Source organism: Hippoglossus stenolepis, chromosome 1 (assembly GCF_022539355.2).
Source record: "Hippoglossus stenolepis isolate QCI-W04-F060 chromosome 1, HSTE1.2, whole genome shotgun sequence".
Lineage (NCBI taxonomy): Eukaryota > Metazoa > Chordata > Actinopteri > Pleuronectiformes > Pleuronectidae > Hippoglossus > Hippoglossus stenolepis.
Window position 1 is genome coordinate 15,019,759 of NC_061483.1, and position 12,193 is coordinate 15,031,951.

Genomic DNA, 12,193 nt, shown 5'->3' on the forward strand with positions numbered 1-12,193 from the left:
AAAACAAATCGTTCACTTTGCTTCTGAGCTTGTTCATAAACAAACTAATGCAGTTATTGCTACTTTCATTTTAGTAAAACATCAATACTTCCTCCACCTCTAAAACAAATAAGAACATACATTTGACTAAAGAAACACAGCACACCATTTGGATAATAGTTTATATTTATATTTGTATATATATATATATTATATTGTGTTTACTTAACAAACATGATATATGCAATGTCTCCAAGTTAGCTGTAACAATAAAAATACAATATCTTTGTGTCCTTACATAGAATTAAAACAGCAAAACAAAAGAACCAAAAACCGCCCTAAGTAGTTCACAGAGAGGTACAAATATACAGTACAAATCTATTTTATTCAAAAAGGGTACAAATAAAAATGCAACAAAATAGAGATATTAATGCTTTGTTAAAGTCAGGTAGGTGTAGGGTATTCTAAGGGAGCACTTTGGGTCGACAACTCTAAGGCTTCTGATAAAGATCAATACATATTGGTACGGCCATACGATATTAAAACTCACTATACAAAGTTCATACAACCTGGATTATACTTGAGGATTGAATGTTACACGTACATCATTGCATATATTTTGCAGATTTAGGCATTTAGAAAAAAAAAAAAAGGATGCTGTTTTTTTTGTTTGTTTCGTTTTTCAATAGTTACACATCACATAAAAAGCAGTGTCACTTTGTGCCAAAAAAAGTACAATGTCAAATCTGAAAATACAGACTTCTTTAAAACTTTTAACCGTTCGATTCTCCTGATTTGAAATTCGACATCAGAAACAACATAACCGTCCTAAATTCACCTTTTTTGCAGTTCAAATACTGGGTCAAACGTCACGACAACATTAGAAAACCATCACATTACCAACAAGTGAACGCTACATATCGGATTTATGCAGCCGGCCTGTCTCTGAATTAAAACCCAACCCTCTGCTGTCCAGTGACTGTCGGACAAAACACATGACACCAAACACAATCCATTAATTCCAGGGATAAAATTAAAATAAAAAAAAACTACAGAGCTTGTGCAACAACAATTAAAAATAACTAATGTGTGTGTGTGTGGAATTAATGGACTGCCCTCTGTTGCCGACGGTTTCGGCATCGTCTTGTAAAAAGTGCAAAGAAGAGCTTCCATTTACTTCACTTGCACACACACTGAAAACTAGAAACTAAATGTTAAAAGTATCTAGAGTGTATGAAAAAAAAAAAAACCATAGCAGAAAACAGAATAGAAAATGAAAAAAAAAAAAAGGGGAAACCCACACACATGAACAAAAGGTTGCAGACTTCATGGTTGAACCGTCTGGGAACCAAAGAAGAGTCACTGTCGCCCTTTGAGACATCTGAATAAGAGTTTCCGCTGAGAAACATGAAAAGTGTGGAGCCTGAAAGGGGAACACCGAGTCTACCAGAAGCATTATTCCATTATTTCAATTTCACACATTGTACACAGCAGAATTTAAGGCATTATTGACAAGCATCATCAAAACTATACACAAAAAAAATGAGAAAAGAAAATACGTCTATCTACAGAAACACACAACCGGTGATTTCTCCATGATTTTGTGTGCTTTTCATTTTGAAAATCTTCAATTTGTCAACGTTTTTCAGTTTCAAAAACACTGAAGGAGGGCGTTTAGTGCAATTACAGACAGCGACAGACTACCAGAGATGTAAAGAAGATTCCCTGGACATCTTTGTAGAAGTCGAGCACACGCTGCTCGAAGCAGAGGGCTCATGGCTGCACACCATGGTTTTGCGGTGAGAATTATCAGGAGGTAAAGTCACAGGAGGCACTGCTTTGCACCGTTTGAATCCCATTCAATGCATCTTGACCTAGTAATACGATGTTGAAGTGGCTTGGCAGTTGTACCAAAATAACGCTGAATACACACGAACATCTGAGGGACACTCGTCTCGAGTGATTTGGCTCCGACTGTGTAGCATCATAAGAAGACAATGAAGACTGCGATGCGTCAGTGTGAGGAACTGAGGAAGATGGGGACCAATGAATAGAGGAAAAAAGCTAAATACTGGTTTATATTCCTATTTAAGAAAAGTCAGTTAAAGTAAAAATCCTATAACCAGACATTAGCGGGAAATGACTGCATGTGGCAACCTGCCCTACAGCTTCAAAGAGCTGTACTTAAGACAATGAAGGGTACAACACTGAGGTTACTGCATAGAACAAGCCAAGACTACATGAAATGATATCAGGTTTATGCATATTGCTTAAAGCATGACAAAATAAGAAATTCTACAGGCTGAGCTTTTGATTGTAAGATGTTTAAAACTGTATTAAAAATATTTTAAAGTTCAAATGTTTATGTTGATTTTACCAGAACACTTGTTGGACTATAAGTACATTGAAAGATTTATTTGTCATTGTAAACGTTCCTCTTCTTCACATTGGCCTTGTAGTGATCTATTCCAAATGGGATTCCAGTTTAAGTGATGGGGTGAAGCACAAAAACCTTAAAGTCGGAGTTCTGTGAGTAAACACATTGACAGTTGATCTGTAGCTGATAAGAAATAACGCAGTAGTACTTCAAGAAGTCACGTGGGTGATTCATCTGAAGGTAGTAACTACATTGTTTTTTTTATATCGTCAGCAGGATCACACAAACACCACTTATCAGATTTCCACAAAACTTGATGGAAGGATGGGACGTGGGCCAAGAAGCAATCAGTGACATTTTGGCAGTGTTCCAAACAAAGGGGCATATCAGGAATGTTTTTCTCCTCTTTTTAACTTTGTAAAATGGGGCTTTTTATTTATTTTCACCATTTGATGAAAAACTAAAATCATTAGTTTTTTATCTTAGAGGAGTGATTTCTACGAGTGTGTGAAATTTGTTGCTGTTAGATTTAATCTACTGGGGCTTTTTTGGCTTGGCCGGAGATGTGCACTAAACTAATTGCCACTCTGGTTTGAATATAAAATTCTGTTTCCTTGCTGAGCACAGGAGCAGTAAATTAAAGAGTGAATTTCGTATCCTGATAACTTTGGAAGATTGATTCGTCTCTGACTGCCTCAGTCTCATATTAACTTGAAGTGCTTTACTTAACAAAAACATGAAAGCTGGTTTAGTCCCATATTGCTTATTACTGGAATAACATCAGGAAGGAATCTTTACGCAGCCACGGAGCACAGGAGGAATGTTTACAGCGAGCAGTAAGTCTTTATGGGGTTGTGAGAACTGCTTTAAAACAGAACTGGAAAAATGTGGAGCCATCTTTTAAAGCTGCTCGTAGTAACAGCACCAGAGGAGGAGAGTCTACCGGGGCCGGTTCAGGTTACCCAGTCTGATACGTCACCTCATGGCGCCTCCATCTGCTGACAGAGGGTCAGGGTGTTTCTACTCAGGGAACCACGGCGGCTTCAGAGAGAAACAGACGTACACAACAGTGTCTGAGGCTGATGAACAAACTAGTTCAACACATTAATCACACACAACTTTCCAGGGGGAAAGACATAAAAGAAAAAAGAAAGAAATATTCAAATGTAATCCTATGTTTTGACAAGAGGACAGTTTTAAGATCGATGACAGAAAACAAGAGAAGTGTGCGATTTCTATTTTGCGATGGGAATGTCCGCGTGAGGAATGCTATCTGATCATAAACCTCTGAATGATTTTATGTGTGGTCTAATTGCACTTATTTTCTGTTTCACCCTTTTTTTGATCTTTCGAGTGACAAGGACACGTCAGGAGGAGGAAACTGCAGCATTCATCTTGGCTAATTTGTAAACAGAGAAAATGCACATCAGTTGTCTTTCTTTCTCTCGCATACACACACACACGCCACAAAACAATATTACTTCAAACATATTCCCTTCATTAAAAAAACGAAACACCTACTGTGCTGTGATTCCTATTAACAAGGTCAGTGTGAAATCAATGAGTGACATTTTCTATGTGCAACACGAGACAATCTTAAGATACACTGGATAAGATATCCTGGTACAAAAAGAGAAGGATGTTAAATGTTCAAAACAAAGAGAAAGAAGAGGTGGAAAAATAAAAGATCATTGGTGAGATGGAAAATCAAAGACGAGCAGGTTTATCTACAAAGATTTCTGAAGGAATCTGTCAGAGGATTTGCTTTTGTAGAACTACTAACGAATCAATAAAAATGAATAGTGCATCAGCTTTTAAAGTCTGGGTTAAAAGAGGGTCAGGAGGGTCTCACACCTCTGATGTTTAGAAATATAGAACCAACGGATAAGAGGGCGGTAAAGCCACAAGCTGTAAAAGAACTATTGCTTTTATTTTGGTAACTGAGCAAGAGGAGCTCAAGGTGAGGACGAAGAGTCCTCTTCATGCAGGGTTTAGGCTGAAGTGGGCTGCAGCCACTGATGTGACAGGGTAATGTCACTCCCACAGATGGCTTTGGTAAGGTATCATGAGGCGGGGGGGAGGGGGGCATGATTCTGAAAGAGGGTGAAGGTAAATGCTAAATAATGGATGTTCTCACTGATGATGCTGGAATGCAAAACATTTCTAATTCCCAATAAAAGCAAATTTCAATCTGCGGCGTTCATGCAAACAAACACACTCGTAAAGGCCCTCCAACTAAACCAGAGTATGTTATAAAAGCTAATATTTTTTTGGAGTTGACACTGATTGCAGAATAGACAACACTTGATTGATTGATTTATCATTATTTCGATTGTAAGACAAGCAGGACATGCTGCACTTGAGGCCTGAGAGAGAATCCCATTCCTTGCAGACCCGCCTCCTGAAGAGGAAGGAGGGGAGAAAGAATCTCTGCTGACAGCAGAGGTTTTAGACTCCCGTCGGAGAAGCATAATGTAACATACACTGACAGTTAGCGTCAACAGTGCCGACATCACCAGAGGAGCAGCTGATATCAGCAACTCCACTCTTTTTTTTTTTGGGGTAAATGCTTTTGAAGTAAACGGGATCCTGGGAATGGAGATAAAAGATCCCTGGCTGTGGTCTTTGCAGAGTCGATAGCTTTACTGTGCTACAAACACATTCTCTGTAGTCCGTCGTCTTCCAAAGAGACAGTTTGGTCAAAAAGGAAGCGAGACCGCTTTGAATGCGATGGGAACCTCCAAGCATGGGTATGAGGAAGTGGCGACAAAGGAGGGAGGGAGGAAGAGAAATGCAGTGTGTAAGGACTATGGTAGGCATTTCATCAGCTACATACTTTCTACTCAGCTTCTCATGTCCCCATCAGCCCTCAGCTGGCTGGGAAAGCACTGGCTCCGATCCTTTGGCCGAGTGACAACCAAAACAAACCAGAACTTCTCACCAGACACAGAAAGATCTTGTATTTTTTTGTATATTTTAGGTGTGCAAAATCTCAAACATTCTGAGGCTACATTCACACTCTTTGTTTCCTCTTTCTCTCCTTGTCAGACTCATTCTTACTGATGGCAGTCTCTTCTATATTTGCTACCAAACGTGATGCTACTTCCCTGCATTAGAGCGCCCCTCTATGGACAGTTTGACCTCCTGGGGGATGAACGAGGGCCTTATGTGGCCGGAGTTGCTTATCTGAGGGCGTGGCCCTTCGTCTCCCTTCATACTGTATCTTTGGAGGCCAGGTGAGGACCAGCGTCTCTGAGAGGCACCGAGCGAAGGATGCATTGCTCCCATCCCCGCCCCTGCAAAAGCAGAGCCTTCTGTGTGCAAGTGGTAACTGCTCTGGCTCCTCGGATGCTCTGCTGAGGTCCTACTTGGTCTGATGTGCGACTCAGTGTGGCCAACAACCCCCAAATATGTTGCTTCCTCCTTATCAGCCATGTCTTTCTCCCCATCCCTCTGTCTTTCTCTGTGGATGCGGTCTATCCTGAAATGAGACTGAGGCCGTGACTGCTGGGGGGCAGGAGGCCCCATGAGCTGGTGACTAAGTCCTGATGTGGCATTAGTTTTGCTCAAAGTCCTGGACAGGTTCTGCTGCTGCTGCTGCTGCTGCTGCTGCTGCTGTTGTTGTTGCTGCTGTGAATGATTGTGCTGTGGTTGTTTCTGCTGCTGGGGCTGAAGCTGCTGCTGCTGCAGGGTGATGGACACACACACATCTCCCACTTGCAGATGATGGCAGGCCAGGCCATAAAGCTGGGCCGTGCGCTCGGGGCTGCAGGACGACCAGCCCTGTCCGAACACAAAGAAGGGGTGCTCCGGAGGCACGTCGATGGTCACTTTGCTCTGCTGCTCACCAACAGTGAAGTGAAGCGACACGAGACCTGGTCTCTGCTGGCTGGCTCGGATGTCCACCACCATGCTGGAGTCAATCTTAAGCCCCCCACTCACCTCCGCACTCCGCACAAAGTCCTGAGTCTGCAGGTCCTCCACACGCTTCAGTTCCCCAGTTGCCAGCTGGATAATGGCACCCTTCATGAAGTGTGACGGGTTGCTGGGAGTGGCGGCGGGAGCGAGGCTTGAAGCTAAGGCCTGAGTTATATCTGCTGAAGGCTGGACAGGAGGATGATGGGCAAGCTGCTGCTGAGCTGTGGGCGGCTCCGCCTTTTCAGAGAGGCACACTCTGGCTGAAGAATCTGAGGCTTTAAAGTTCGGGTTGAAAGAGGCCATGGTGGTAGAGGCATGGCTTGCTGAGGCATCATTAGCCAGTTCTTGGTAGTGTTGCTGTGGTGCTTGGGGCTGATGCTGCAGGTGATACTCCAGGGGAATAAGAACTGGTTGCCCATTAGCAAGCACAACAGCATGTTGTCCTGTTTGCTGCTGGAGACCGGTCACTCTGGGGTCACTGTAACTCGCCTGCACCGCGTACGCCGTCCGGCTGAAATTGATGCCCGTGCTCTCTCCATGGATCTCTCTGGATCTCTGGTGACCCTGAGAGAGGTTCAGGGGAGCGAAGGAGACCTCTTTCCGCACGCCACTTCCACCTTGGTTAGAGGAAATCAAACGACCAACCACCTGCTGCACCTGGAAGTTTAAAAAAAGGAAGCGAGTTTCAGTCACGAAGCTTTGGCCTAATGAGACTTTGGGCAATGAGTGAACGCACGATTACCTACGGACTCCTGCACGCAAGAAAGGAAAAGTCGAAAATTAACATATTCTATAAATAAATACTGAGGTGAGAAGGTGTAGAATGCACACACACTCCACATGTTTAAATAATAATAATGCAGACTACAACAACTTCCTTAAAATGACAAAATTACATGTAATTATTCTACTAGTATCACTACTACGAGTGTTACAAGTGTTTGATAGTAGTTAATATAGGTGTATTGAAAATAGAGGGGGTCTGCCTGTCACAGCAATGTCTCGGGCAGTTTTGATCAAAAGTGGATTAAACTTGGCGAGTTGGTTGGAGGCTAAAGGTCACAACACGAGATCAAAGTTTTAGCCTAATGCTAATGAATGGGAAATACATTGAGAGCAAAGATATACATTTGAAATCATCTTTAATTCAGTTACACACGTATTAATAAATATTCACACACATAAATACACTGTGCTCTATCAATGTATTATTATTTTACTGGGCTGCATATCACTTATATTAATCAAGTTATAAAAATAAGGGAACCTCACCAGGGCTTAAAGGTTAAAACTTAACAAATCGCATACTGAATAATTAAGACTGCATGCAGTGCGGGTGTAGCATCTGAGTGTATTTCTAGTCAGTCATTCAGTATTCCTTCCCTATTTTTTCAAAAGATCTGTAAAAGTAATAGTATCACACATGTTGCAGTGAGGAGCTCCCTGTGTATTTTATTCTGTTCATCATGTTGAACGGTTTTGCACTGACATGGATTATTAACATCACCTCTGCTACCAGTGGGGAATATTCACATTAACAGGAGTGACATTATGAGGCCATCAGTGAGTCTTACCTCCAGGTCACTGTCTGGAGTGCTGCGCTGGCCAGGTGAGCTCCTCTCCTCCAGCCTTCGGTTCTGCAGACCTCTGTCCTGGTTGTGCTCCTGTGCTGCAGTGCTCGGTGCTACCTGCAGCAGACGTACATTTCTGGCAGCGTAGGCCGAGTCCAGTGCAACCTCCCGGGCTAACTGCTCTTTATCCCTTCCATTCATCTCTGGTTCATTCTCCTGCTGGGCACTGTGGGGGTCTCGGATGGCAATGGCAGCCCTGGCGCCCTGAGTGTGGTAGAAGACTGGCATCCCTCGAGAGCTGAGCTCGGCTGAGGGCAGGACTCCCACAGCACTGAGGTGCTGCTGGGCAGCTTGCTCTGACTGCAGCATCATCGGGACACCACTGGATGCTGCAACTTTGGCAAATGTATGAGCAGCTACCTGGGCCTGGGGAGGTGGGGAAACAACCCCTTCCTGTATGACAGATGGATAGGGAACCAGATGGGACACAGAGTGGGACTGAGAGATGGCGCCTGATTGAGAGATCAACGATCCCGGGACAAAGCCAGGGGGGAGAGCGTAAGGTACCGCTGCATAGGGGGAACTAACAAACTGCAGAGAGGAGTGAGGGATCTGGGTGTAACCAAGAGGAGGATAGGACAGTCCTGGGTGCTGCAGGAGAGGAGAATGAACAGTGTAGGCTGGAGAGATGTGGCTTAACACTGGGTGAAGACTGGTAGGCGAGTAGGTAACAGAGGGAAGAGCCACTTTGTAGAGCATGCTGTACTGGTCAACAGGGACTGCTGGTATGCCATCAGAATTATCCATTCCATAATGAAGTCCTTGCTGAGCTCGCAGCCACTCTGCAGATGGGTTCCCTCCCTGAGTGTCACTGTTGGCTGCAGAGTTCTGGATGGAAACTACTTCATCTTCTCCAATACCCCCACCTGTACCACCGGCACCACCGGCACCACTTCCACCTGTAGCCCCAGCTCCCCCGCTCGCTCCAGCTCCACCTCCGCTGTCACTAGGTGGGAGGTCCCTCTTCTTCGGAGGCAGGGACTCCTGGTTCCGCTCCTGAGCTGGTTTCATTGTGATCGTCTGACTGGGCAAGTTGCTTTACTGTACTGCACAGGAACCGACAGGAACTGCAGGCCAGTCAGCCGGCACTGGAACCAGTTCAGAAATCACCTGGCTGACCTTGTCTGCCAATTCACCTAAAAAATAGAAGAATAAAAAGATGGACATACTGCCTCGTCACACCACAACTAAATGATTATCATAGGTGTCAAAATTAGATGAAAACAATATAGTTATAACATTTTGAGCACATTAACAATTCCAAAGATTCTCGTGCATGTGTTCATTTAGTGAACATACATCTCTGAACTTTTCTGCTTTCAGGCAGTTCAGTCTTTTGCCCCATTTTGAAAGATGTTCCATATCCTCATGTTGTTGAGCCTGTTAAAAAGTCTATCTACATGCACTTCACTTCACAGCATTACAGAAGTTGATAAAACTGTAAAACTGACAATATGAGCTCTACTGCTGCTTTCCTAAAACCTTTGATTTTGAGTTGTTGCACAATAGAAAACTACAGTGATATTCCAGACAAAGTGTTCAGTGTTAGGTTGCAGCTCATGGTTCCTCTTTCATTACTGGTGTGTCTGTTGAATATTTTCTTGATTATTAATTTAGTCTACGATTTGTCGACAAGTAGTGAAAAATGCCCATTCAAACCACTGACCTCCCGAGGCGAGTCCAAAACTCAGAACATATTTTATTAACATCTCAAACACTACAAAAGAAGCAGCAATTAGTCACATTTAAAAAAAAGTTCAAATGTGGCAAATGAAATATATATAAAAATTATATTACGATGACTATTGATATTATTTTAACGTTCAGCCCTAAGTTCTGCATGACAGAAATTCTGTAAAATTACATGAATTCAAATACACAAATGTCCCTTTGTACATGGGCAAACAGCAGTTTTGTTAAAATTGTATTTCCTAGAGGTGGGCACATTGGGCTGTATCAAACAGCATCAATAGTTATTGATGATTAATTTTCATTAGTAGCAAAATAAGTCAAATACATATCAATATACTGCTTTAAGTGTAAAAACAGCGAGAAGGTGAGGAACCATAATTGATCTACGTCAGATTTGTAAAATGTTTTCCATTTATCAAGTGTCATTCTCTGCTCATAAAGAAGAGTTTAAAACCACAGCCTTCACCCAGGAAGAGAAATCAGTCTCTAAACTTAACAGAAACATCGAACACTATCGAGTGAAACGAACGCGTTTCTATCCTGAAGTCACATCGTCCAGTGCTTGCATTTCCTGCTGGGTTTTGGTGTGGTTGCATATTCTCTCTTCTAACACAACAAGACACTAACAGCTGATCCTCTTCCGTCCTGTGGGCTTGGGTTGTAACACAGTCTGAGCTGTAGTAAACACCAACGCGTTCAGTGACTGGACCCGATCTGAGGAGCAGATTCACTCATTACTCACAACTTTGGCTTCACATCAGCCCACACACCAGACCCGAGTGTGTTCTCGGTGTCACTCGACACTAAACACAGTCACTAAAGCTGCCTCCTGAGTCAAAGTCCTGACGAGGAGCAGAAAACAAACTCTCTGCTTTATAAAGTTAGTTCAAACTTAGAAGTAAGAGGTTTCTTCCAGTTGCCGCCACACTCCTCTTCAGAGTAGCTGTATTTACCGTTAGCTAGTGGCTGACTTGGCTAAAGTTAGCTCGCCGCTTAGCCTCGTCATTCCCCCGTGATCACAGTGAAACGACAGCGTGACACTTGCTACACTGACACCACGCGCATGTTGCCCGTTGCTGTCTGGAGCCGTTTACTTGTCACCACTACAACCCACTGGGCAGGTCCAGGCTGGTTTAGCATCCGCGGCTAGCACAGCTGCACCTAGCTTACATGAAGTCGCCTCACACATCTGCCCCCGGCTAAACGTGGCTGTGCTCGGGACGCGGGTCACGCGTGTGTCCGCGGCGTGTCGTTGTGTGGACGTACCTCCACATGTCATCGCGATCAGACGTCCCCTCATGGAGAAAATGAAGTCGACGAGCTGAGGGAGAAACAGCAGAAATCAGGGCTCAGCAGTCGAGCCCATTTGGAAGGCCAGCAGAGGCGCTCACCGATGACGTCACCGGGTTTATTCAATTTCCTGTTTGTCTTTTTTTTTTCTCGCCTGCACAAAGTCCAACACGCGCACAAGAAATGACTTAGCTTTTTAGTAAAAGTTAAAAAAAAAAGTATATTTGTATCTAAAGCTAACCACAGTTTAAATATAAACTCATAGTGTGATCCCATAACAAAAATAATATCAAAGTTTATTTGATTTTTACATTTTAAATGTAATAAAATAATAAAATAACTTTTATAAAATAAAGATTAAAACAAAATTCAAAAAACAAAAAAAAGACTGAAGATATCATTGAATCTCAAGCTGTACAGTAGGGGGCGCTGCAGCCACATACACTGATTATATGTTTAGCTGCAAGTCTATAATTATGTGCATTTACACAGAAAATAGGGGATTTCTGGAACCAGTTATTCCACTTATTGCAGCGAGTGTAATAAAAGTGTATAAAGTAATTGCTATAGAATCTTATCCAGATGCATCCCAGCATGTCATGTGTGCAGGCGATGCAATCTGCTCTGACCTTTACAGTAATTTGGTGCAGTAGTAAAACGAGCAGTTTCATTGCCGCCTACACAGCTGTACTATTCTCAGTGATGGGATGTAATGAAGTACATTTACTTGAGTAGATTTATTTTCAGGTACTTATCACTTGTACTTCACTGTCATCAAATATCTGTAATTTCTGCTGTAGTTTCTGCTTTGTGTTACATGTTCACAGTTTGTATATCTTCAAAAGTACTCACAGGGTTGAACAAACACCTACAATGGATCGGGAAGAAGGCCACAACCAAGATTCAGACATAACAATGCAGTAGAGAGTTGCATTATGGAAAAGGCTACACTCAACAAGTACTTTTACTTGAAATACTTTAAAAGCATGTACTTAATGACTTTAACTCAGGAAGAAAAGATGTGCTGCTTTTACTTTCACATAAATATTTGAGTACTTCCTCCACCACTGACTACACTATAGTACTATGCTGCTATGTACCATGCGTACAACATCAAATAAAATGACAAAGGTTTCAAACCAATCTTGAGTGCTATACTACATATTAACTTTTTGTTCCAGATGTGCTACTTCTTCTATTGTTCCTCTGGTTTTAATGACACAGCAGCACAATGTAATAGGAGGATTCAAACACAGTTTATATGTTTGTGAGTGAGTGAGATAGATTAGATTAATAGATAGATTAA

At 42.6% G+C, this 12,193-nt stretch overlaps 1 protein-coding gene across 1 annotated transcript; it reads right to left on the reverse strand.

Moving 5' to 3' along the window:
• Window positions 1-147: 147 nt before the first annotated feature.
• atxn1l (ataxin 1-like) lies at window positions 148-11,001 on the reverse strand. The gene is made up of 3 exons (XM_035159995.2): window positions 10,864-11,001; window positions 7,849-9,041; window positions 148-6,931 (listed from the first exon to the last, which is right to left on the reverse strand). Exons 2-3 carry the CDS (start codon window positions 8,914-8,916, stop codon window positions 5,456-5,458), a joined length of 2,544 nt encoding a protein of 847 aa, XP_035015886.2. The 5' UTR covers window positions 8,917-9,041; window positions 10,864-11,001; the 3' UTR covers window positions 148-5,455.
• Window positions 11,002-12,193: the final 1,192 nt, after the last annotated feature.

What these genes read in the sequence shown, in the direction of transcription:
- atxn1l (XM_035159995.2), bottom strand. Translation starts at nt 8,916, where the DNA reads ATGAAACCAGCTCAGGAGCGGAACCAGGAGTCCCTGCCTCCGAAGAAG. An exon ending in CTCCAGACAGTGACCTGGAG is followed by an intron (nt 6,932 to 7,848) that starts GTAAGACTCACT and finishes TTAAACTTCCAG; the next exon opens with GTGCAGCAGGTGGTTGGTCG.